General features: G+C 37.4%; 1 protein-coding gene and 1 long non-coding RNA gene across 10 annotated transcripts in view; one reads left to right on the top strand and one right to left on the bottom strand.

Annotated features, from left to right (window-relative positions):
• Nucleotides 1-3,246, top strand: part of arhgef10la (Rho guanine nucleotide exchange factor (GEF) 10-like a) — a 136,265-nt gene extending 133,019 nt beyond the window's left edge. For all 9 annotated transcript variants that reach the window (XM_051911700.1, XM_051911696.1, XM_051911702.1 and 6 more), the window contains one exon: nt 133-3,246. In XM_051911700.1, coding sequence (XP_051767660.1) covers nt 133-668 — 536 coding nt within the window. In that variant the 3' untranslated portion in view covers nt 669-3,246. The remainder of the gene's footprint in view (nt 1-132) is intronic.
• Nucleotides 1-27,806, bottom strand: part of LOC127522113 (uncharacterized) — a 63,810-nt gene that overhangs the window by 29,545 nt on the left and 6,459 nt on the right. Inside the window, exon 3 of the long non-coding RNA XR_007932526.1 lies at nt 18,365-18,402. This is a non-coding gene — a long non-coding RNA (uncharacterized LOC127522113). The remainder of the gene's footprint in view (nt 1-18,364; nt 18,403-27,806) is intronic.

Below are 27,806 nucleotides of genomic sequence, written 5' to 3'. Positions count from 1 at the left end.
CTCAAAGTAATTTCGGTATGTAATATGCATTTAAATGTGTAATAATGTAAATCAAATAAGGTTTAAGGTTTTTCTTACCATTTGGCATTGCTGCTTTTTTACTGATTAAAGCTGTATTTTATTGTGGCACAGGTAAGGGGATGACGTCCCTTAATGCACACTGTGGGCCTGTGGATTTCTTAGTTGCCTTTTCCAGCACTTTGTCTCCTGAACTTCTGAAGCGGGATTCTATGGTGGAAGGGCATGATTCAGCCTGTGGAGTGGAGGACAGGAGTGACTCGTCCTCTCAGGAATCTCTCCAGCAGCCCAGTATTTCTGCCCATGTGGATGGCAAAGGGAAGGGGCGGGGTGTGTTGCTCCAGTACCGCCTCCGCTCAACCTCAGGGTTGCCTGGGCGACCGTTAACCGCACGAGGGGACGAAGCATCAGACTCGTCTTTAGAATCTTTGGAACACAGCATGGAAGATGGCTCTATTTATGAACTCAGCGACGATCCAGACATGTGGGTCAGGGGTCGGCCCTGCGAGAGGGAAGGGGTGAGGAGGGACAGGGTTACCTCGGCTGCAGTTATCTCAGGTGGGAAGGGCTTCCGTCGACTGAAGGAGGGTTCGATGGCGGCCACCACAGAAAGCACACTTATGATCTGGCAGCTTCCTCTCACTGTTTGAGCTGGAATTATGTTGAAGGAATAGTGAAATTAAAATTTTGTCATCATTTACTCACCCTCATGTCATTCTACACCTGGATGATTTATTGTACTGGTGGTGATGTACTGGTGACTCTTTTCAATGCCATTACAATAAATGAAACCAGGAGATTTTAAAGGGTTAGTTAACCACAAAAATGAAATTTCTGTCATTAAGTACTCACCCTCATGTCGTCCCAAACCTGTAAGACCTTCGTTCATCTTTGGAACACAAATTGAGATATTTTTGATGAAATCCGAGGGTTTCTGAACTGCACATTCAATAGGCAGCAATGTCATTGCACCTTTTGAGGTCCAGAAAGATATTTAAGACATTGTTAAAATAGTCCATGTGACTGCAGTGGTTCAAACTTAATGTTATGAAATGACAAGAATACATTTTGCGTGCAAAAACAAAACAAAAATAATGTCTTAATAATGAGTCGGTGTTGTGACGTAGAACACGGAAGCGCTGCACTGCGTTCACTACGTCAACTGCATATGACAACAGTTCAAATCAGTTTAACTGGATCATTAAGTCAGTGAGTTGACCTTGAGAACCGATTCGTGAACAAATCATCCAGACCAATTTTGTGAACTGGCTCAGCTGATTCACTAAAAAAAATCTGATTCAGAAGAGTGACTTACAAATCAAGATTTTTGGTGAAGAATGATGTAAATTTTAATGTTTCTTCACACAAAGCTATCGGCACTCTACGTTTTTTGATGCTTTTTTGTCGTTTTTGGAGCCTGACAGCTCCATTCCTCATTCATTTTTATTATACTGAAAAATGGCAATCGGAATATTCAGAAGGAACAAAGTAATATGAGTTTGGAACAACATGAGAATGAGTAAATTACAGAATTTCTTTATTTTTGATTATGGGGTGAACTATTCCTTTTCATTGGGGATGTGTGGTACAAAATATGTGATGCTCGGGACTCTACTGTTCACTTTTCCAGAAAAAGAATATCTCCGATTATTAATCCGCGTCCTCCTATGAAAAATATCCCATAACTCAAAGGCTCATAGTGATAAATTCTCAGTTAGTTGTTCTTCTGTCACTCGTACTGTACCTGTACAGTACTTGGAAGGTGATTCAGAATGCTGATCCATGTATTTAATCTCAGACTACCATAATCATCATAGCCTAAACTATTCAGACAGAACATTTCCTTGAGGGCCTCAGTCTGGTCAACCTTTAGTGAATCATGTTCTTTGGAGTTTACCAGGCCACAGAGCTGCTGAGGTTTTTTTTTTTTTTTTTTTTTGTATTCCCCTGCGTGTGAAGAAATCATATCAGTGGAAAATGAGAAGCAAAGTGAAAGAGGTTTCCATGCTTTTGTGCAGTCACTCAGAGAATACTTTCACCCTTTGACTCTTGATAATATGAACGCATGATTCTCAGTTGAAAGTCAAGCCTGGGCAGGTCAGTGCTGTGCGAGTGTTAAAAGCTTGTGAAATGGATTTCAAAACACTGGACAGCCTAAATTTCTGTGATGGTGAATGGTAAAGCTTAATTAAAATTCTATTTAGTGGACACCCCCCCCCCCCCCCCCCCCCCCCTCCTTATAGACACAACCTGAAAACATTTTCACCATATGGCAGTCATTATGAAACTTCTGCTTAAATCACCATTACTTAACAAGCAAGTTCATTAGCAGCTGGTAGTAGAAAGATACAAGCACCACTAATTGCAGGAAAGTTGTGAATCTTGTGAAGCTTTTGATGTTTATTTGATCTTGTTGAAGGGCATTCACTGCCGATATTTTGTGTAATATCGCAGTTCCATCTGCAGGCTACAGTTTGTTCCCCTCATTCTTTGTTCTTGTTTGATCCACATTTAACACATTCAATAGTCTTCCATTGGGAATTGTGCCAGATGCACATTATATTGTGTTTAAGGGAATAGATTGAAGTTGTTTTTGGTACAAACAAACAAGCAAATAAATAATAAATTCATTCATGTATACAATTCTAAAAAAAAAACTTGCGTTTAAACACCAGCTTAGCCAGGATTGGTGGCCATCTGAACCAGCGTAGACCAGCAAACCACTATAGGTTGGTTTTAAGCTGTTTTGACGACAGCAAATAAACTATATTAAACTAAAATTCTTCAGCTACTGAGTAATATAGTTAAATGGTTTATTTTTCAACTCCTCACCACTTTGTCATCATGCATTTTTCATACCATGCAACATTATGAATGTACGAAATGTATAATTTGTCCTGGTACTGCAAACTTTCTAAAAACTGTTAAATTTCAATTGTTTTTTATTTGCATTATAATGTAAAACATTTATGAAGGCCATAATATCACAGTGAATATAATATCTGTAGCATAACAATAGTCATTTGTTCTTTGGATGTTACATTTAAGTAAATGTGTTAAATTTAACATGAATAATACAAATTGTGCTTTGTCCATCCATATGAAGTAACCACTTGAAGTTTCCGTTTGTGTCCCAAATGCACTGAATTTTTAGGATTTTTAAATACTAATAAATGTAGTCTCATGTTTGTCAATTCACTGTTACTGGAATAAAAATGTTAAAATCGACCTCTGTTTTTGATTCTTGTAAACAGCAGTGCTGGTATCTGTGCACATGAAGTGCATGAAGTAAATGTGCGAAACCCTGATTATTCTTAGCTGTTTTCATCTCTTGTTGACCCACACAAATGCAAAAATCCCAGTGACTATATAAGTTTTACACAGAGATCGTGGTTAAGTACGGTGCATTAAATGACATGCCACACTGGAAAAACGCAGAAGCTGCACCAAAAGGTCAGATCTGAATAAATGTATGCGTGTTGGGACGGTGACAAACTCAACCGCTGCTGCTGCCAGAACATCTTAGATTTGAAAATGATCAAGAGTTCAGCACCTCTGCGCTCAGCAGAGGTACAGAAGTTTTTAATGGGGTTTGTTCCGGATTTGAATTATTCATAATGCCCTAATTTGCAAAATGTATTAGTACTATCTTATGCAAGCTATTCAGAATATAGCCAAAGACTGTGTTGCTGTATGTTTGTTTGTGGTCAGTTGTCATACTTAGGCTATCAGAGTCCGAGGAAATGAGCAGGTTCCGAAGTTCACAGATCCTCATGTCGAGCTCCAGCACCATTTTGTTTGAAAAAGGGGTACTTGTAAACCAAGGACTCTTGGGTGTATTCAGATGGCGCATGAGAGATGTAAACACAACTGTGAGAGTGGAATGGAGGTTCTGGGTTGTGAGGACAGACCAAAGCTCCTGCTGAATCTCTTCATCCTAGTCCTGCTGGCTTCAGAACGCTGGCCTTGGGCAGATACATGACTAAGAGCCCACTTAAACCCATGTTAGTGTAGTTTACAGCATGAAGGGTGTTTGCATTTGCGCTGAGCACAATGTGATTTTCGACCAAATTGATTGGAGATCGCAGTTCTGTGAAACCGCTGCACTTACATGATGCTGTTTCCCAGAGAAGTGTTGTTCATTACATAAGAACAGGGCCGCTGCTGGCCAAATGGTTGCCCTAAGCAGAACTGTATTGTTGTGCCCCCCCTAACCCCCTCCACAAACTCAATAACTCAAACTCTTGCTATTGTTTTTTTGTGGTTATAAAAATATAGACCTAAAAATGATTTAAAATTAATAGGCTATATGAGGCAGTATTATTCGTTACACTTATATAGCGCTTTTCTGGGTACTCAAAGCGCTTTACATATGGAAGGGGGGAATCTCCTCAGCCACCACCAATGTGCAACATCCACCTGGATGATGTGACAGCAGCCATATTGTACCAGAACGCCCACCACACACCAGCTTAAAAAGCTTAAAAGTAATAAATGTTTCAACGAAAGTAAAAAATGCAAGTTATTTTATGTTTTTTTAACAACACTGTAAAAATACATAATGTAATACATAATGTAAACAATCAACTTACTACATTATTTATTATATCAAATGCCTGCAGAGGGCGCCAGCGGCCAGGTGATTGTTGTTGTTGTTACACTTCTTGCTATTGTTTTTACAGCATGTTCAAATCCTAAATATTGGCCAAGCAATATTTAATTCAAATGTCCACTTAATCTTTAATATTTTTCCACATCTTTATGATATAAATGCTGCAGTCACTGTAATTTCTTCAACAAGAACATGCTATCAAAACATGCAGAGTCAGAGCAAGGGTTTAAAGGCCCGCTGAAGTGTCTTGGAACGTGCAGCATTATTCAATGTGTTGACGTAATTTCAACTGAAACAGGAAGACAGGGCAATATATCGAACAGCTCCGCCCCTTTTAAAAAAAAATAGCCAATAGCGTTTCGTTTATATCACAGCTCAGCCAGAGCCGTTAAACTCAGTAAAACCTGTTTCCTTTTAACCGTTTATCCCCTTAATCTCCTCTATATCACTTTAAAATATAGCATTCTGTGCAGAATTTAAATGGGTCCGATACCTTTCGTGGTCTGAGCCGACTCACGGATATGATCCACTCTGTGCTCTCATGTCTCTGGGCCAGAGCACTGTGCTCGCGCTGCGGCGATTCACGTTATACTAACGTGAAAACGGACTTCATTCGCGTCAATAGAAAGCATATTTACAATGAATTGTTCCCTATTCTCTATATAGTGCACTATGTGCCACTCACCATGTAGAAACTAGTAAATGTGTGAGCAAATGACCGATTTCAGCCGAGGCTTCAGCGTCTGTTGATAGTGTAGAAGGGGGCGGGACTTCAGATTCTGAGAGCTTTTGATTGGACAGAAGATTTAATGAGAAGCTGCAGTGTGATGTCATGAAAATCCGTGATCCATTTTAGCTGAAGTGAGAGACTGTAAGTTTTGAATGCTTATATCTCCTAAATGCGAATTGTGTCATTGTTTTGGAACACAACAGCTTATTCATAACATTAAGACTAACATATTCATACTAAGAGCTAAAAAACTTAAGTTTTTATTTCAGGGGGACTTTAAACTTTTATTTTGAAACTGCGGTGAACATTTAGAAACAAGTTTTCTCCTATGTTAGCGTAGGCTTATATATGATAGCACTATGTTATGCTATATTATCATCTTTTAAATTGTTTAATATATGGTGAAGCCTTAGAAAACGGTCTAATTATGATTTTACTTTTTATTTAACATTTTGGCGAAATCGAGCACTCAAAATGAATTGAGGAATCGTGAAATCTGGCTACAAATATCTTTACCATGGTTCAAAATCCAATATCTAGCACATTCAAATATTGAAATTATAGCTATAAAAAATAGCATTAGCATTAGTATCAAATCAGGCAGATGCGTTGGTGGTGGTCAAATCCTTAACGTCGTTAAACACATTTAATTAATCTCACCCGTTAACTACAATAGTCAAAAATATAAAGTTCCACATATTTGTGAACATACCTAAAAATGATGCACGTGATTAAACTTGTTTTCTGCTGTTGTCAGTGTGAGGTGGGGGCGAGGCGAAGCAGGATTGGCGTGTTGCGTGTGCTTAAGTTACTGTGTTCTCAATTATTCTTTTTAATATCTCTGTTTCTGTGTATACATTTATTTTTAAGATTTTTAAGAATTATATATAAGAATATTAGTTTATATATTAAGACTTTTTTTTTTTTTTTTGAGAAAAGGTGGTGCCCCCCCTGGGAGTTGGTGCCCTACGCAAACTGCGTACTCTGCGTATAGGGAGTGGCGGTACTGCACAAGAAAATCACCCAGGCATGTTATTTGCTGAGGAGAAAAACATCAAACACGTCAAACTTCTTATACTCTGCATATTTAGTTTTAAGGTCAATGTTATTTGCACTTATTCAGTGTTGTGTGACCAGTGTACTAAAATCACATAACTTTGAGACAGTTCTTTAGAGTCATTCATCTGACCTTGGCCGTGACCTTGTCAGTATTTGCTGAAATGTCCAAGCGTGACCAGTAATATAAGAAACTTGCCATATGTCATTACAGACACATTCATCTTTGCAGAAAAACGAATCACAGTAAGTGGTTATTCCAATTGCTTTTCAATCTGCATAAGTCATTTGCTCATTTCTTGCGAACCCTTGTAAAATATTCCAGTGGGACAGCAGCAGCACAGACAAACTGAGATCACATGGTGCCACATGCTGAGTCAGTCAGTAACGCAGGATGACTGCGAACGTTTATTCGCCCAACATAAGCCAGTGATTGTACAGCAGTGCTGAATTGCATTTTAAAACAGTTTAGTACTAGAACGGCCCGTTTACCAGCCGCACTTTTGCCTTGGAGTCAACAAAGAGAGCCAGGTTGCAGTGCAAGCATTTTGGCTGACAAACAGACCGAAAACAGCAGATACACTTGCGTATTTTGGCACTAAAGGTGTCAATTAACCCCGCCCTGAGAGAGCTTCGCCTATCACGCAACACAGCTGTGAGCGCACTGCATGCTCCTCCTCAAGCCTTAGGAATAATCTGCATGCAGATGAATATTCTGCTGCTGAAATCTTGTTTTATTTTTGAAAAAAATCACAAATGCATACACTATCTGTAAATGATTCGTGTGGAGAGCGCAAATGACTTCTTTGCTGCCCGGATCTGGATTTTTCCATTAAAATGTGTTAAAGAGGCATGTGACTTGTGACCAAGACATTTAGTATTTGTGATTTCTGGCTGAAAAATATGAAATAATGTTGATGCCAATCAGACCTGTGTGAAAGCGAAATGTACGCTGATGTATTTAAGGATGACAGTTGGAGCATGAATTGTTAACAGGCAGCTTGAAAGAAAATACAAAGCTGAATCTGAATGGCGTTTTTCTAATTCACAGGTCTATCAAGTGTTCATTTTTCTCTGTTGGCTTCACTGACCATCGGCTCCAATGGTTGGTAAAAAAAAATGTTTTTATTTGAAACCAATGAATCATGTACAATATGAATGAAAATTTGATCGTCCCACACTGTGTTAGACACCAAGGAGGAGACTTGTGGCATTTCCATCACATGTATAATACAGTGGCCCCAAAAAGTAGTGGAAATGCTTGTTTGAATTGTTTGAATTTCATTCTTTTAGATATCAAGTATCAAACCTAGTGGGATCTGCAAACAAAATGAAAACTTTTCTGTGAACTAACTTTTCAAATTCTTGTTCAAATTATCTATCTATCTATCTATCTATCTATCTATCTATCTATCTATCTATCTATCTATCTATCTATCCATCTATCCATCCATCCATCGTACAGGGATAATTTGGCCAAAATGTTATTGATCGACTTCACTGGATGGACAAAAAACATTTCTCTAAATATCTTCTTTTATACAAGTTTTGTATGACATGAGGGTGGCAGAATTTTCATTTTGGCGTGAACTATTCCTTTTAAAAAAGAAATAATTTTACACTGTAAAAATAAAAAGAAAAGAAAAAAAAAAGATTTTTTCGAAGCTGTGAATAATTGGAATATGTTTTACAAGAAAATACGGTCTACTTGAAAATGTCACATTTAATGCAATGTGTTACTTGCCATTTCTTCCTAATTATTTGTGAAATTTACTAGCAATTTCTGAATGAGAACTTTCAAAATAAATCCTACAGCATTTTTTTCAGTGTAGGCTACACTGTACAATATAAAGTCGCTACCTTTCCAGTTTTTTTATTTTTAAATTCTGAAAGCAAAAACTAGCGGATTGTGGAAGCATGAAGTCAGAAGTTCACACAGGTGTTCAGAATAACCACTTCTGTTCCACTAACATCTGACAACCAGAATGTGTCAAACTACTTTTTGTCTCCATTTTATCTATTGTTTAATCATTTAAAACCTTTTTGTAAAATATTTCGTTTGAAAAGTGCGCTTGTGCTATCTTTCTTTAAAATAAATGAATGAATTCCAAGAGGTTTACTGCTCAAAAATGTTTCGGCCTTGATCTCAGCTCTTCAACTACCTCTATAGAACCTGGAAAAATAGATCAAATGTTTGTTTTGTTAACCAGTGCTTTGTAATCTAGGAACGTTAACATTCAAGACCTTCAGTTTTTTCCTTGTGCTTCCATACCAGTTGCATTTGGATTCAATCCATGGACGAGTAATAATCGCCTTATCTGACATGAGTCTTTCTGAGATTCTGCAGGACAACAAAAAATGTGACGCATCCTGTAAAACAATAACCGAGGGGCCAAAGCAATTTTTACCATTTCCCCTGGTATTCTTTCTGAGAGGCTGTTGTTCTACTATGTGCAGTGGCCTGATCTGAATCAGGCACCGCATCACTCATAGCTGACAAATAGATGGCATTCCCATGCCATTTGTTTTCAACTAACTCTTGTGTGACAGATGCACCCCGAGCAAAGACGCCTGTGAGTGAATGTTAATGGAAGAGCTCTTTTTCACCTGGCCTGTTCTTCCCAGTGTAAAAGCTTGCTTACATGCACAGCATACCCTAATCATTCAGAAGCCCTCATTCAAGGTCTCCCTGAAAAAAAAAAAAAAGTCTTCTCGTCACCCTTCTTCAAAAGGTGGTGAAAGAGGAGGGCTTAAATGTATAGAATGGAGACATTTAAAAGTGCAGTGTTTTGTGTTTTACAGTATGACAATATGGGATTATTATTATGTTCGAATACATAGTATTTGAAAAAACAGTACGCAAAAAGTATCCAGATGACCTACTACTTCCGCAGAGATTTTAAAGTGTGCATTCAATGGACACTTTACTATCCCATGTGGCCATGGGATAGAGTTTATGAGTGGCAGTGAAGCAACGCAACTGACAGTAACATGTCGTACATCCAAATTTCATTCTTATTACCCATATTTATACAATAAATTCATATGCAATACCTATTCAAACGCACCAAATGATTTAGGAACAAAACAACTGACAAGTTTTTAGGGAGTCACTGAATCATTCACACAACCAATTCTTTAAAAAAGACTGATCCATTCAGAAACAAATCAAGCAAATGTCTTTGAGTGATTCACCAAATCATTTACTCCGATTTTTTTTTTATATTTACTCAAATATACTTCCCTACTACATAGTAAGTACGTAAAAAAGTATCCAGATGATCTACTACTTCCGGTAAGAATCTAAAGTGCGCATCCATTGAACACTAGTATCCCATGAGGCCAAGGGAGAGGATTTGTGAATGGCAGTGAAGTGATGTGACTCACACTGGTCAGTCACATGACAATAATAACATGACGAATGTAGTATGTCTTGATTACATCACTACGCATTCATACTATATAGAATATGCTTAATGTTTTTCAGTATGTGATTTCGGATGCAGCAAGTTTTAATGGGTGAGTCAGTGAATCATTTTATAAATGTGTCAAAAACATTGATTCACTCAGGAACGCCATTACTGTGTGTTGCTCGAAGATGTGCAATGGTGGCTTTGTTTGGAAATATTTCCAAACAAAATAGACAAAGTAACTGGCAATATTGTGTCTAAAATTTAGGTTATTCTGTATTAACGTTTTGTAATAAAAGCAATATCACACTCATAATAGTGCTGTCAAGACCATAGCGTTCTGCAACGTCTTCATTCTCAACGTAATGTAATGCGATAATGTACCATACATTATCACAAAATAACCCCTCTGGCCTGAACTCCTCGTCAGAGTTTGTTTTGCGATAATGACCAGCTGACTGTACCTACTTGCTTACTTAATGTAGTCATGCCAGAGGAGAAATAGGTGTGTAATGACATAAATGAGGAATGCTTGAAAGATCGCAGCTTGTTTGCTTTGCATTTGCTAGCAATATCCCGAGGACATCCCAGTGTGCTAAGAAAGCCCGTGTGCTCTCGTACCGCTGGTTGTTTTCTTAAGCATGAAAACAAAAGTGTTCGCCTGAGGGGGAAGCAGCTGTCACTAGGGATATAAGCTGGCACACAGTTAAGGGAGCAATTCCCAAATCTGCTATCAATATTTTACTCTGTACAAACCAGTGAGATGTTTTTATGCATGTTAAGGGAACATGTTGTCTATTCTGGTAAATAAAATGGGTACTATAAAATTAATATTTCAATATGAGCTACAAGTACCATCAACAACAATACATCAACTCTATTCCATTGGATGGCTATCATTAAAAAAGGCTTTTTTTCTTTATGATATCAGGACAGTTGTATCACCTTCACATTTTTTGACTTTATGCTCCTTGAAATGATCAAAATGGGTTTCTGTATCACTGTATGTATGAATTGCAGTTTTTTTTGTTTGTTTGTTTGTTTTTATAATATGTCATTGACCCATAGATGTACAGTGAAATTAATGAAAATCATTATGCAAATGCTGTCCAGCAAACACACAAAGTATCAATTATGCAATTTATTGATACTTTTTGGTAATTTCATTAATTCATTCACTAATTGACATAACTATGTTGCACGTTCATAGTTTCTTTTGCGCTTTATTTAGGCCTATTTTGGCGCTGTCCCAAATGGCACCCTAAACACTTGCGGTCTTCCTACGAGTCCGCACTTTTGTGACGTAATGCCGCTTTGACTGTCGGGAAGAAGTCAGCTGAAAAGCAAAAGTGTGCATTGAGGGTGCATATCGACCACATATGAAATGTGTCGTTTGGGACAGGGCCAATGAAGTAATACCAAAGTCCCTTTAAGAGAAGTCATTTCACTCGGCGTCCATCTTTGAAACGCCTCAGTGCAGCTCCTATCTCTTTGAATGGGGAAACATCAAATTCTAAAAAAAAAGTTTGCCAAGCATTCGATTAAATTTCATATTTGAAATCACCAATGAAATCTAACAACAACTGTCTCATAAATTTTGTTTCTAAATGCTCTAATCATGACAAAAAAAAGGGTATTTTTCAGGATGGATCAAGCTAATGTGCTTGCGCAATCTTAAATGCGTGTCTCCTGTCTCATTTTGGAGGCCAGTTCACCACTGTTCCTTCCTTGGACCACTTTTGATAGATACTGACCACTGCTGACCGGGAACACTAAACTCTGCTCTTGAACAAAATGTGGACAGTTTGTATGTAAATAAGCTTAATAAGGTTTCAAAGCAAGAAAGGTGAGAAGTGCTGGATGGAATATTTAAACTCAACATTTCTTTTCTTTTTATATCAGAGGGAGGTTAAGCAGAAAATAGTTCCAGCAGCGCAAATGCAACTGCTTGACAGCAGGTGGATCTTAAAAGTAGTGCACAGGCTGTGTCTATTTTTATCTTAGATCATCAATAACCCTCATTACGCAACATGATACCATCTTGTTTTCTTGTCACATAAACAGATGTGTTGAAATCAAAGTGCTCTGAGCCATTTTGTCCACAGGCATCCCTGAAAAGTTGCTTCATAGAAGTAGAGTGAAAATAAACATGATTTAAATAATCTATATTCATTTTTTTAAGAAAATCACCTCTCCTTGTGTGCACTCTAAACGTGACTCCTGTCTCGATTTCAGGATCAGGTCCACTGTTCCCACTGGGTGATTTTGTTTGTAATGCAGCCCAACAAATGTGCCATGACAGATGGGACATAAAACCCCAAATCCTTTGTTAAAAAAAAGAAAAGAGAAGAAGATGATAAAAAGTAGAGTGTGAATTCACATTTTGGCTTCAGAGGCAGAACAACCGCTATTTCTGGATCATCTAAATGAACTATCAATCTGTCAGAAAGCATGACTTCTAATTGAGCTTTCAGTGGAAATGTTCTACCCAGTTTTGAAACTAAATCGAGGAAATGGGAAAATCTGTCGGATGATGTGACAGCCCAAGGTTTCTAAGGATATCTTCAAAAGTGCTGCTAATGAAGTACATACTTTTAAGCCCATCAATCATAACTGACAAGACATTACTGTTTTAAAGTAAGCAGATGATACAGTAGTAATTGCTAAGCAGTCAGAAGTCGAAGAATGTGGCCTTCGGTGTCAAAGTAACATGTTTTTGCCTTGTGACCAAATCACGACGAGCCCTTGATTTTCAGTCTGGCTGTGCAATGCCCTGCTGGGTGCTTTTAAAGTCATGCCTTTCACAGAGAGCACAACGGGGTTTTGATCAGACAACAGCCCCTCATGTTAAACATGCCCTTCCCTGGTTTAAAGCGCTGTCAGCTCTTTTAAAGAATGCTTTCATGATGTCATGGCAGCCATTTCATTAAGGGCATCATTGCCATTTATAGCAGCCAATGGAATAATCAGTACAGTACAATTACGGTGTAACAGGCCTCTAATAGTTCTCACGACTGGCTGATCCATTAAGGCTCAAATGAGGAAATAGGAAAAAAAGCATCTTTTTCTTTTCTTTTTTTTTTTTTTTATAAATCGACTATCCAAGGGAGATTGGGTTAAGCTGTGTTGGGGTTACTTATTTTGCACTCTAGGTAAGGAGATCAGTGATAGAGGCAAAACTAACATGAGAATTATATTTAACTAAAATAAAACATCTATATCATAGAGCCATAGTAATATGACTTAGTGATTCAGTAATACAACCATAAGGGTAAGTTGATTCATTGGGGGTACTTAAATACATGAATGAGTTGTTTATAAAATGAATTGTACATTACACATATTTTTACATCCATAAACCAACTAGGAAAAGATGCCATCTTCGAAATATGAAGCAATTTTCAACATTTTTTGAAACTTAAGTGTTAAACTGTTCATAGAAATACAGTACAAGTCTGCAAACTTACTAAAAGACAGAACAAATTAAAATATTATTCCACATTCCATTCATCAAGGTTGCAGAGAAATATGAAATGCAGTTCCCCGACTTGCGGTATAGCTTCTTCAGTAAATCATTGTATGGAAAAAAAAAAACCCTTTACAATTTTCTTTCAATTGTGGGATTTTCTGTGCTAGCGCCCTTCAGATTCTTTGAAGAAATTTGGCTCTCACTTCACGTTCTTCAACGAAAAAGTATTTCCTGCATTTGGATTCAAAGCTATTCACTATTTGTTGAGCCACTGGGCATCTGGCACACTTTCCCCCACAGCTTTGAGGAAAATGCTTCATTTAATAATTTATGCTAATCTTTAGCCACATAATTATACATTGGCAGTTCACCAACATGCATATTTTTAGATCTTTATACATTTGCTTTGACATAAAACTCATTTTATTTGTCATGTAGAAAATTTACTTTGACATACAAAAAGTTTCAAGCATGACAAAAACCTTCCTCAAGTGTATCTGTCAGTTACAGGCAACTGTAGCCATTTGTAGCACTGACACATCTTATTCTACATAGGACTTCTACATACAACTCACACCACCACACAGTTAAATTTAATTCATTTGACAGCTAGTGAAATGTGAGTCCTTGTTTTCTAGATGAGTTAATGGATGAGTAATTGTATTTGTTTTGTAGTATTGGGAAACTCAATACACCTTTGCACTGTGTCTCATCTTTAATGAGGCAAGGGCAACACAATGGACCTGGATGAGCATGACTGGCCTTGACCGACACAGACGTGTGTTTCACCCTCGCTGAGTGAGTGAAATCTATACATCATATTGATCCTTACCTCTGGGTCATAGCGGTTTAGCTCGAAACCAAAAGGTCTGACACTATAACAACAAACCAACAGTGCCATGTAATTGCTCCAGTCAGAAGCTACGTTCATCAATTTCAGTCACTGTTATGTCATAAAAGCTGTCCTTGATAACCACAGAAATATATTTTATTCAAGGAGTGCTATGGGAATGAAGCACAATGTACAGTAAATTACCAGTTTGTACTGATAACCACAGAAAGCTGATGTGATTTATACTACCGTTCAAAAGTTTGAGGTCAGTACAATTTTTATTTATTTGGCAAAGAAATTAATACTTTTATTCAGCAAGGACGCATTAAATTAATCAAAAGTGACACTAACGACTTTTGCATTATTAGATACTAAATAATAAATGCTTTTTTTGAACTTTGTATTCATCAAAGTATCCTGAAAATAATCTATCATGGTTTTCTCACAAATATTAAGCAACACAACTGTTTTCAACACTGATAATAATAATAAAATATTTCTTGAGCAGCAAATCAGCATTAGATGTATTTCTGAAGGACAGCCTGGTCTCATTGTTAAAGGAACACTCCATTTTTTTTTAAAATAGGCTCATTTTCTAACTCCCCTGGAGTTAAACAGTTGAGTTTTACCGTTTTCGAATCCATTCAGCCGATCTCCGGATCTGGCGGTACCACTTTTAGCATAGCTTAGCATAGTTCATTGAATCTGATTAGACCGTTAGCATCTCGGTAAAAAACTACCAAAGAGTTTCAATATTTTTCCTATTTAAAACTTGACTCTTCTGTAGTTACATCGTGTACTAAGACCGACGGAAAATGAAAAGCTGTGATTTTCTAGGCCGATATGGCTAGGAACTATACTCTCATTCTGGCGTAATAATCAAGGAACTTTGCTGCCGTACCATGGGTGCAGCAGGCGCAATGATATTACGCAGCGCCTGTGACCCCCTGCTTGCACAGGGAGTGTGCCTTGCAACCATGGAGACATTTGTGAGAGACGCTGCGTAATATCATTGCGCCTGCTGCAGCCATGGTACGGCAGCAAAGTTCCTTGATCATTACGCCGGAATGAGAGTATAGTTCCTAGTCATATCAGCCTAGAAAATCGCAACTTTTAATTTTCCTTCTCGAGTTCGCAACTTTCAAATTTGAATCATAATGAGTGCGGGCTCTTTTTTTGGATCTGTTCCTTGCAAACATTCTAAAGATTCTAAAGATTTTAAGTATAGCGAACAAATAAAATTGATGTGATTTGTGAATTTATGTTGTGTTTTGGTGTGTCTTGTGGTTGTATCGTCAGTCGCTGCATAGGAGAAAACGTCTTTTGTGTCTCACAGCAAACAAACTAAATATTACAAAATAGTTAAACAATTACAGAAATGCTTTTTTTTTAAGGTTTTAAATTGAAGTCTTGTTTAACATTATGCAATCCTCCGAAATGAGTTTGCAGAACAAGTCACAAACAGAAATGTTATTTCATATTAAGTAGATGAGTAAACTGTTAATAAATGCGACTAAAAACGTATTGATGTGACAACTGAATACAACAGAATCAAAACAATGCCACGATTTTAATATTAATACATAGGAATTCATACACATTCACACTTGGATACGTAAATAATTAACGTTTTACGTAAGTATTTTACGTTTTAGTGCTATAAATACATCAATATTTTACATTTTTGTGTGTATGAAAACGTAAGTATGTACTTGTGGTAGAACCACACTTTACATAAAAATACACATGTATTCTAATGAGATCATGTTGCGAAGGATCATGTGACACTGAAGAATGGAGTAATGGCTGCTGACAAAATTCAGCTTTACATTTTAAAATAGATTCATTTTCAAATGAGTTTTTACTGTGTTTCTGATCAAATAATTACAGCCTTGGTACACATACAGTAAAAGGCTTCTTTAAAAAAGTCCTACAAGTAGTCTAATGTGCAGAAAATTACTGGTAAGTTTGAACTTTTCATAGCTTTATTTAGATTACAAACAATTAATGAGGTAGGAAGTGTGCCACACCCAACAGATGAGCTATTGCGTGACTGTGAAAGCACAGAGGTTATGGTGGTTATTTAATTACATATACACTGTACGTTCTCAGCTACTTTTCAACTCCCTAATGACCCAAAATATGTTGAGTGGGAGAGCACTTGTCTCCTCGCCTCATTTGTGTTTATTGCCAAGTCCAGCAAATTTATTCACTGACCTTATTTCCTGTTGCATTTGTTTATCCGATGATTTCAGTTCAAGTAATTATGGCCTTACTCGCATCTTCTAATTCCTAATTTGTAAATACCGAAGAGCAGATGCTCCAGCAGGTAGCCACAAAGAACGGTTACAATCTACCCGCTCGTTTGCAAATGGAGGACGTCTCGGTTTGCTTCAAATCATTTTAAATATACCATATTATCCCCTTTGAAAATCCAGCCACACACTGTGAAATGGCAGCGCCAGTGAATTGCAGCAGAGGATTTTCTATAATCATATGGTGTTCTAAAACAAACACAGATGAGATTGAAGAGTCCTAATGACATTTTAGACACATTTAACAAGAGGGCTGTGAATTGGAAAGGATCTCTCTAACCTGATTTGCAGAGATGAGCCTTCCTTGTTAAGAGGTAATGGTCCCATTTGTAATACAATAAAGGGAATATGAGATTGCTCTCCAAAAAGCTGTGGCTTAATTATATGTAATTAGGCACGTTGCTTTGGGTTGCTTGTACGAGGGGCCAACCCCTGGGTAAAAACGATGTAGTAATAACTCTGAACGTGACAATATTAACATCCAAAATAAAATTATTTTAAAAATGCAACATTGTCTATTCCTATGGGTTATAAATGTTTAATGAGGAAAGGAATGTCATAGAAAAAGGCAGTACTGTGAAAATATGTTTTTGTCAATGCGAACATGGAAATTTATGCATTAATTGAGGACAAATACTGTTGGGCTCTGACTTTAGATTTAGAGTTTAGTTTTAAGAACATCTCAGAAAATTATGTGGCAACTCCCTCATATCAATAAGTCTCTTGATGCATTTTAAGCTGATAAACAGCAAATGGAATATAACACTAGATATACACTAGATATTTTCACACTCAAAGTGTTGGAAAAGCATTTTCTTGTTACAAGTCGTTTTTTCTCGTTATAAGCATAAAACCTGAAATTTAGTACTAGATTTATGCATAAAACAAGAAATAAAAGCAAAAACATTTATGCTGTTTCTTGTAAATAAATCAGTAAATATATGGAACTTGCGTTAAGAATGGTCTTGTATTTTTCTTCTGAAAGACGGGAGGAAAAAAGTACTAAAAAAGTGCATTTTTTTCTTTCACATCTACTTGGGTTAGTTCACCCAAAAATGAAAATTCTGTCATTACTCTCCCTCATGTCGTTCCACACCCGTAAGATCTTCGTTCATCTTCGGAACACAGATTAAGATATTTTTCATAAAATCCGATGGCTCAGTGAGGCCTGCATTGCCAGCAAGACAATTAACACTTTCAAACGACCCAGAAAGCTAAAGATGTCTTTAAAACAGTTCATGTGACTACAGTGGATTAACCCTTTAAGGAGTTTTTCCTTTTCCCCAGTTGCCTTTGGCTCATAGGGGGCTTTAAAAAATGCTATTCTTCATAAAGCTGGAACAATATGCATTGTGAACAACGCTGTGTAAATAAATTAAATTAATTTGCGCATTCATGTGTGTTCTCAGGAGATATTTAATGTGCTTGACCTGAAGAGCACTACTATGTTCATGGCTGTTTTATTTTAATTGTCACTAGGCCTTATTGAAAACATACTTTAACCTACTTTTTGCCTATCGTGCACTCACATGAATAAATATTTGCATCTCTGAAGAGCAGAGCCTCAGGGATTATCTCAGCAAGTGCAGTACAGCATGTAAGGGTAGAAGTAACACTTGATGTTAAGTGCGTAATCCCTGATCACAGGTGCACTGTGCTTCATCAGGTCTCCGGTGAGAGAAACAGGAAAAGAAGTAGCAGAGAAGGTGAAAGAGAGTAAATTAGAGAGAGATAAAGGCAGAAAGAAGGAGAGATACAGTGAATGTGAATAAGCCAAACTGACAGCTGTTAGTTCCAGAAAGGCACAGCATGCAAATGTTTCCCTAGGCGGAGAGGTATGGAGTCATGGAGGACAGTCTATTGCTTTAACTTTAGCACTGCACTGTGAACGCAAAAATGAAACTCTGTCATAATTTACTCACCCTCATGTCGTTCCAAAGCTTGTATGAGTTTCTTCCTCCTGTGGAGCACCAAAGGAGAAAATTTGAACAGGTACTGGCTGTTCTCTCCAATGCAGTTACAATAAAACAAACTTTCTACACTGTAAAAAATGATTGTAATTTTAAAGTTGGCATGAAATGGAATTTGCGATAGTCTTTTCTTCACTATTGTGATGTATATCCAAGTGGACCAGATTCTCGAACAAGAAAAACTGTAGGGCGGGACTTGATTTTGTCTATCAGGAATTGATTGGATGGTTGTGGTTTGCTATTGCTGTGATCTCATGTGAGTGACAGGTAGTCCTGCCCTCACGCCAGTAAACATGTCATTAGAGAAGAGATGATGTTGGGACTTATTTTGATTAAAGATGATAATAATGATGTTAATTGTTTAAATTAATATATTGTTAGCTAACTGCGTGATTTATGTACATTTCTGAAATTACATAACTTGGTCACAGTAACCTCTGATAACAGATTAATGTTGACATGCATTTTCTGTAAAGCTGCTTTGAAACGATATGTATTGTGAAAAGCGCAATACAAATAAATGTGAAATGAAATGTGCACGAATAAATCATTTATAATAAATACTGCAATATACTATTAAATAATAATAATAATAGTCAATTAACACTACTGTTAATAATTAAAAAAGTACAGTTTTTGGAAGGGAAAAAGTAAAAGTCCTCTTATAATTTACAGTGAACATGATAAATTGATGGTTTTTAACTGAAGTAACAGTTTAAATAGCTGTTTCTTCTTAGTTTTCCTTTCAGTTATGTACATTATAGGGTTTTATGTTATCTTTAGTGAAATTAATGTTTATATTGCATTATTTTAGTGTCATGCATGTTAGAATGATGGTGTTTTCGTTGACACTGTGCTTAGTACTGTATTTACCTCAGCTTGTGGAAAAGTTAGCCTACTTGTGATGGATTTTGATTCATCAAATGGCTTTTTCTTTACTTTAAAAAATGATTTTAGTAATTTGGTATATTAACAATTATTACAGTGTAGCTTCACAAAGGATGCAAAAGCAACGTAGTGGGTGTCTCTGGTCAAATCTAAGCCAGTTTTATCTAATTACCCAGCACTGGTTGGCTGTAGATTTACATTTCACTGTAATATTGCTTGTGTTGTACAGCATAGGGCTTTTCACGCTGTGCTTAACCCCGGGTTATCGTTGTTTTAAACACCGCTTTTAACCCCGGGTAAAGGAGCGTTTCACACTTGTAATTTAGATGCGGGGTTAGCATCGCATTTTACCGGGGTTATGAAACCCTGCTCACCGCATTGCGGTGCCAAACTTGTACAGTGTGAAACAATGCAGTGTTGTTACAACTAGAATGTTACTAGAATGTTACAACTAGATGCTTAGTAACCGACAACCAACCGCATGCCTTATATTCGCGCACTTTGGGCAGTCATGGAAACACCGTGCAAAAACAGTCGTTTGATAAGAAAAATGTCAAACGGTGATATAAAACGCAACAATTGGAGTGAAGAAGAGACCGTCATTCCTACCTTTAGTTCGAAAAGTTCATTCAGAAAAAAAAATTGGAAGAGAAGTAGCAATGTCCGATTCAAGAGCGAATCAGAGCTTTCACTGATTCACAAAACTGTCTGAAGGTTTCATTCACAAACTGACTGATTCAGTTCTCGAGTTCAACTCACTGATTCAGTGATCTTGTTACAGAGCTCACTGAGACATTTGAGAACTTAAAAGCTGTCAAATGACTTATGACTTAAGATTGTATATTTCACTTATTGTATAGACCACTTTTATGATGCTTTTTTTTTGTCTTTTTGAAACTATGATTCTAAAATAATGAATAGGTCTGGAACAACATGTGGGTAAATGATGACAGAAATTTTACTTTATGGCTGAAGTTTTTTTCTCTTTTGTAAATGTACAGTAATGCTTCTTCTTTATTTGCTCAGCTATTTTTTATTGTCTCAAACATCTGGATTCTATTCACCAAGAGGTTAAAGCAGTGCTGTGCTGTGCTGGAATACTGTGACAAATACTAGACCATGTTATCGTGTAAGATAAAGGACTTTGTTCTATTGCTTTTTATTCTTGTCGCTTTCTTTGTGTAACCAATGTTCCTGCTATCTTTTTACAAGCTAATTCTTCCAACACTGTTTTAAGCTTGCATCAAGCAAATAACTATAACAATCAATTATCTTAAGTTAAAGGTTTCACCTCTCCCTCCACTGATATTGATCATGTGTAAACAGCATGCATTATTAATTTGCTGCCCCACAATAGAGAAATCCATGCTGAAGTATCTAGCAGTAAAATCACACAAAGCTTCGGCTTTGAGACTTTTCTTTGTAAACTTTGTGCAGGGAGCCTTTTTACTTAAAAAAAAGTATTTCAGAAGGCCGTGAAGATTTTTATTCTGTAACCATCGAAAATGAGAATCTGGATGAAAGAGCCTGGCTTTCTCACGGAAACTTTTTTAACAAGGTTTGGAGTACATAGATTTTGACAGCTCCTATGCCAATGCTTATACGAAGGCTGTTCTATAATCAACAGCCCATGACTTCAAATTAAACACCATATGTCCACATTCTGATGTATAACATCCTGTCATTACATTTCACGTCAATCACAGTCTCATTTGCATACAGTATCTATAAAACACTGAAAAAATTGCTCACAGCACTTTTATCTCTCTTTCTCATTGTATTCAATTCAATCCAATCACTGGCTACTCCAGGATGGAAATTCCCCTAAATACATTGATATAGTCCCTGGGGCATTTATTAATGGATAAATCACATCTCAAGATATTTCACTGGATTATCAGCAAGGCTGATAATCAAAGTGAAATGTAGCTGAGTCTAATGAAATCAACTGCTAGCTGCTATAGCCGTAATTGTAAGCACTCTGGTTGCAATGAAAGTTAATTACTGCCTGAGCTGATGACAAGGAGATCTATAATACCTGGAAAGTGCTATCTGTTAGCATTACAATGGCAGTTGCTTATGCCCGTTTCACACACGATATGCTTTTAGTTCGTATGCGGTATGTACTTTTTTAGTGCCCATGTTTGCAGGTTAAATTCATTCTGCACATGGATGCAGTCCGGCAATGCATTGCAGGAGCGGAGCAGATTCAGCAGTGGTCAAAATGAACATGGATTGGCATGAAAATGTACACTGTAAACCCAAATAAGTTGGGCTAACTCAAAAAATTTGAAGTAATCAGTTTTTTTGAGCTATGATGTTCCCAATTTTAAGTAAGCAGAACTATCAAGTTTTGAGTTTGTAGATTTAGATTGAGTTTGAGATTGTATGTTCTCAATTGATATTGTTCATTGAAGATTACTGTATTATGTAGAAGAGTATTGTGAGAAAGAGATCGAGTGAGCGAGTTTTTCGCGTCATGCCTAACAACGCCCTTCAGCCATGACTTATTCACAATACAGCACAGCCTCTCGTACTTTATTGCTTATGCATAGAAGTGATAATGGAATAATATGTTTTTTTATTGATTTAAATGTCAATACATCTATGAAGAATTGGATTACTGTACCCAGGGCTGTCCAATTTGGGTTACAAGTTAGACTCTCTAACCATTAGGCCACAACTGCCCACAAAAAAGTATGGGACCCGGTACGGTCGCACCAGTTGCACCGGCCTAAGGATGGCATTACTGTGTAAAGAGCTGAGAAAGCATTTTCAGTCAATTTTACATATGTACCGCACATGGACTGCATACAGATCATGTGTGAAACGGGCGTTATAATGTATTTGCGTATAATGTATTATAAAAAGATTTTGAATAGCCACTAATGGAAAAAGGTGATGTTAGGGCAACTGCTAGTGAGGGCAAACTGGACCCTGCCAACCAGCTAGGGCTTGACCTTCGACTGACGAGTGTGCATGTCATCATTAGTGTGGAAAACTTGGGGAAATGGTCAACTGAGGGACAGCCCATTTCATTTTAAGAGGGAAGGGCTGACAGGAAAGCAAGACACATTAGCCTTGGTCATTAAAAAAGCTTTTGCGGTTCACATTTTCAGAGGAAACGAATTTCACCGTGATGCGTTTTAACTTTTATCAGAGCCCAGTAAGAGTTGGCATTAGCGGTTATACTTCATAATAATAACAACATTAAAAATACATTATACATTACGTAATGTTTCATGAATCTTAATGTACATTAATACAGATGGAAATGTCATAAAACCTTGAGTCATATATTTTCATACACATATGTATGACATTCTGGGGTAAATTCTAGTCATTTAGAATAGGAATGATACTATAATATAGAACTATATATTAACGTTTCTCATTTCTTGGCTGTACGATCCTTGGTGCTTATTAAAACCCAGCAAGTATATCATTATTATTGTAATCGAGTAGATGCCATTGTGAATTATGAACTATCCATATTATCTATATTTTGAAAAACTAAGTAATGCCTTTCTTAGAGGAAGAAAATGACAACTATCTCATATAATGTTTGCCCCCAGTTCAACCTCAAAATCAATCAACTAAATTGATCACAATTGATTTCAGACCAGGTAATTATCAAGTGATAAAAAGTCTGAAAGCCCACTTTCTTTTTCATTTATATATGTGAAATGAATTCAAAAAGTGATGAATTAATGAAACATTACACTTGTGGGTTTGATGCGTCGCAATCCAAAAATAAAAATAAACTTCCTATATCTTTTAGTTGCAAAACATAGAAGCTAATGGGGCCATGCTAACCAGCAAAATCTTGATGTAAAACCTGGAACCTAAAGCAAAAGTATTATTAATAATTAGTTAAAACCACTGCATAAAACCTCATATGTACTTTGTTTTTGTGTTTCTCCTGCTTATTCGAAGGCCTACAAGGGTGTGCCTGATCACACAGTACAAATGAGTCACAACAGAGCTAATTGGAAATATAAAATGGAATGCCTTGCTCGGAAAGGTCGTTACAAGGCATTCCTACTATTACAGAGCGTTCACAACACAAGCACGCAAATAATGAGCCGAATCCTATTGAGGGTATCAGTGCAGCTCTGTCATTATCAGATGAATGCACAAAAGAAACATGGACCAGAGACGGAAGGGAATGCAAGGGACCATGGGAGGACTTCATTAATAATCTGCATCACCTTTTGCTATTTAATTGATTTGTTTAATTAATTCGGCTGCACATATCGAGTGAGCACACAACTGTCGCATTGCTCCTTAGGACTATTAAATGGCAAATGGTTTGTTTGCCATCACGGAAGCGAATTGCGCCGTATGCTAATGTGTAAGGTAGATCATTTGTTTCGGGCTTTTAATGAAAAGAGCTCATCAAGAGGAGCCAAGGAGTCAGTTAATTATCCCCTGTCCATTTTTTACTCATCTTGAAGCATGCAAGTGTACACAGAAAATGATGTACATCATTATGATTGGTATGGCTAGTTTATGAGGTGCTAGCTGCTTCTTTGATATAAATGGTATACAGTATTAGCGAGGGTTAAATTAGGATTTTGAACGTGGGAGGACTAGGCTCTCTATATGAATAAATATACTGTCACTGAGGACTATAAACCATAGACAGGGTAGCGCCATATTTAATTTCTGACAGGAATGAAAACATGGCTGTGAGGAACAGAAGTATAGTATAGTTCAGTGGCTCAGACTGTACAGCAGTTGTTCAGCTGACAACTTTCCAAAAAGCTTTCAGTAGACAAAAACTCCATTAAAACATTTTGAAAGTGTGATTTTTACATGTGATCTAGGACTAGAGTTGTCAAAGGTACTGACTTCGGTACTGAAATTCTAAAAAAGTGATGCTTTGAGCGCTGTTGAGCAGGTTTGTAAATACCTCTGATTGGCTATTGTGTTCACGGCTCATTGGATATGTCTATGATTGGCTTCAATGATCAACGCTTCAAAAACATTGTAAATAGTCATCAGTGACGCTCTTCACCGAGCGCTTACAGATACACACGGGAGAGTTTGAAAGCAGGTGTCTATCGCGGACCGCTACACTGATAGACGCCTGCTTTCAAACACTCCCGCTCCCGCTTTCAAAACGTTTTCAAATCCAAACACTTCCGTGTGCTTTCAAACGCTCCTGTGCGTTGATCATTGTAGCCAATCACAGACATATCTGATGAGTGCGTGAACACAATGGCCAATCAGAGGTGTTTACGAATCCGCTCAACAGTGCTCAAAGCATCACATTTTTAAAATTTCAGTACCGATTGGTACCGAAGTCGATACTTTTGACAACTGTGTCTAGGACCATACAGCGCATGCTATTGTAAAGACTGTAAGTCTATCCTTCAAAGCCTCATTTTCATCTGTGTTAAATTCAGTATGTCATATAACTTGACTAAGGTTTATATGTGATGAGTTTAGCAGTTCCATTTAGCTGTTTGTGGAGAAACACAATTATAAGAAAATAAAAGTCTCAGCTTTCAAAGTATATCAATTTTATTACATTGACTTTTTAAGTCTTATATTAATATAAGACCTAAAAAGTCAATGTGCTTCTCAAGTAAATGCATCTTGATGTAAAATGTTTAGACATTTGTAATGGTAAACAAGAAAAAAAATACTGCGTGATAATGTGTGAACAAGTGTCATCACATTTACCTCATAAAAAAAGTGATTAAAGGCACAATGTGTACTTTTTTTCGCCGCTAGAGGTCGCTAAACTCTTCAAAACAATAACAAAGGCGCAGAGTGAATGAGCATGGAATCATGGAACTTGTCGTCATGCCGATGGATCTAATAATGTTTATGGGGAAATAATATTTATGCACAAAGACTATAGAATAACACAAGACGCGTCACTTGTATTGTTTTGAATGGGAGAAAGTGCAATGCGCAATATGGCGGAATAAGTCCCGCCTTCTAAATAAGTCATCGCGTCACTGCAGCGGCCGTTAGAAGCTCTGGTTCCTATAGAATCAGTCAGACTAGCGCCTCCAAAATGAGGCACAATAGACGCGCATTTAGGACTGCGCATGCGGATTAGCTTGATCCAGCCTGAAAAATACAGTTTTTAGTCATGATTTGAGCGTTTAGAAACAAAATTTATGACACAGTTGTTGTCACATTTCATTGGTGATTTCAAATATAAAATTTAATAGAAAGCTTGGCAAACAGTTTTGGAGAATTTGATGTTTCCCCATTCAAATAGATAGAAGCTGCGCTTGAATGCCCGAGAGACGTTTCAAAGATGGCTGCCGTTAACATGACTGTGGTATGAAGCAGGGCGTGGCTGAGAATCGCGGGCGTGATTGCTAATGAGAAACACATAAACGAGCGTTTAAGGACTAAAAAGTGGATACAGGCGATTGAGACAGAGCGCAACATGTCATATTACTATGAGAACTACGCCCACTGGAGGGTAACGTAATCAGCGACGGGAAATATAATATATAAAACTGGCATTTGGATATTTGGCTTAACAGTGACTAAATGTTTACTGAACACGTAGGCTTACTGAGGCATACTGAGTGTCAGGATCCCAAAATTTATCCATTCTTCCTGCTGTTGCTTCACGTCTTATTGCCTTTATCCACTTTTGTCTCCTTAAAGGCTGGCTTTTACGGTTCGGTAGCTTATAAAAACTTAGTTCTGGGTTTTTTTAGCTTGTTTGCTGTACACCTTGTCACACAGCAGCTTTAAGGCATTGTTCTGTTTTTTGTTATAAGTCAGAAATGACAAGGAGGCAGCCTCACGCAATACAAAGTCAATAGAGTACCTCAGGGATGACGTTTTGTAGGCCAACCCGGAAGTTAGTGGCACACGGGTTCCCTCGATCCAAAGCCAATGCATTTTTCCCATAGACTTTTGGAAATTCGCAAAAAATAAGCTCTGTGGTTAACAAAGGGTTATGACACTTACACGTTTTGCCTATCAAGATCATCTTTACAAGTTAACACAACATTTATACATTTTGAAGCCTAAATAAAGTCGTCAGATATGAAAAGCTAACAGTAGGCTATAAACGGACTACAGCACACCATGGTCGCAGATCAATGTCACCACCACCAAGCTTCCTCAAACTTTATTTAAAAAACAACTTTATTTAAAAACATGCTTGCTGTGATCTGCGCTGTGTATGAATACTTATCCACTTTTTCATGAGAAATGCTGTCCAAATGTCCTGTTTGTCATGATGACGTCTAAAGTCCCCGCCAAAGGAAGTAGTCCCTTTTAGCAATTTGTTAGCAACCGCTGTTTTTAAGACACAATAAAGGTTTAAAAAAAATCACAAGCAGGTTATAACTGGTGTGTTTTATGTCATAGATCAAAACGTGAAAATATTTAGAGGCTTTGTTAACCACAGACCTTATTTCAGACGATTTAGCAGAAACCCATTCAAAAAACCCATTGACTTCGGGGCAATGGAACCGGAAGTCCTAAAATGCTAACTCACTTCCGGGTTTTGCCTACAAAAACACGTCATCCCTGAGGTACTCTAAGGAGACGGTTGGATTGTTTTCTCCCCCGGTGTGGGCGTGGCCTAAATGTGCTCTGTCTCTATGGTTAGTATGCCATACAAGCGGAAACCAGGAATAGAGGGTATGCACGTGACGTCACCGTCGACCGTTATGACTGCGGTTACGCCCACTGAGTGGCAACATTGGTTTTCAGCGTGAATGCCGCGAAAAAAAACACACAAAACACATCTAAAACGGGAAAGAGCTTTGCGACTGACTTTACAAATAGCTTTGACACAAAATCTGAGGTATATTTTTACAGACTGCTGAAAGCTGCAGAAAAAGAAGCAAATAGGTCACTGCAATTCACAGAAACAGCTGGACTCCAGGCAAAGAAACATGTTTTGCAGTTATCATTTTGTGTCAAAATGTTGGATTTTGGGGTAAAATCATACCCTATATATTGTATTGTTATATATTGTGTTGACAACTCATCAATTAAATATTTACCATCTTATATTCTGCATAATTGGGTGTTTTTTAAATAAACACTGACAGAAACTATACAAGTTTTAGGGCTGAACGATATGACGATATATATAGCATTGATATAAGTGATCACTCCGATTTAGACCTACCTATATTGTATTTATATAAAGGCAGATTTGTTTTATGTATTTCCCCAGCGTCAAAATCAGGCACATACAATGTCAGGAAACACGATTCCTGGCTGCATCCCAATATCCATGGATTAGGTTTCTTTGACCTGTCATAAGGAACACTTTCGAGCCCAACCTTTAGTGTAATTGTTTGTTTTACTCGCGTGTTCGCAGTTTCCCCTATTAAATCCAGTCATGCAGCAGGTTCTTTTGCCACTCAGTCCAGCTGAGGGAACGCGTTCCGGCGGGAAAGTGACGTCTACGCATACCCTCTATAACGCAAATATTACGTCATTGACAGGTGACAAGTGACAAGGGAGGGACGGGCACTATTTAATTTCTCTGAATTTACAAATT

This window comes from Ctenopharyngodon idella, chromosome 11 (genome assembly GCF_019924925.1).
Source record: "Ctenopharyngodon idella isolate HZGC_01 chromosome 11, HZGC01, whole genome shotgun sequence".
In the NCBI taxonomy this organism is placed as follows: Eukaryota; Metazoa; Chordata; class Actinopteri; order Cypriniformes; family Xenocyprididae; genus Ctenopharyngodon; species Ctenopharyngodon idella.
The sequence above is the reverse complement of the archived record's forward strand: the minus strand, read 5'-3'. Positions and strand labels throughout refer to the sequence as shown.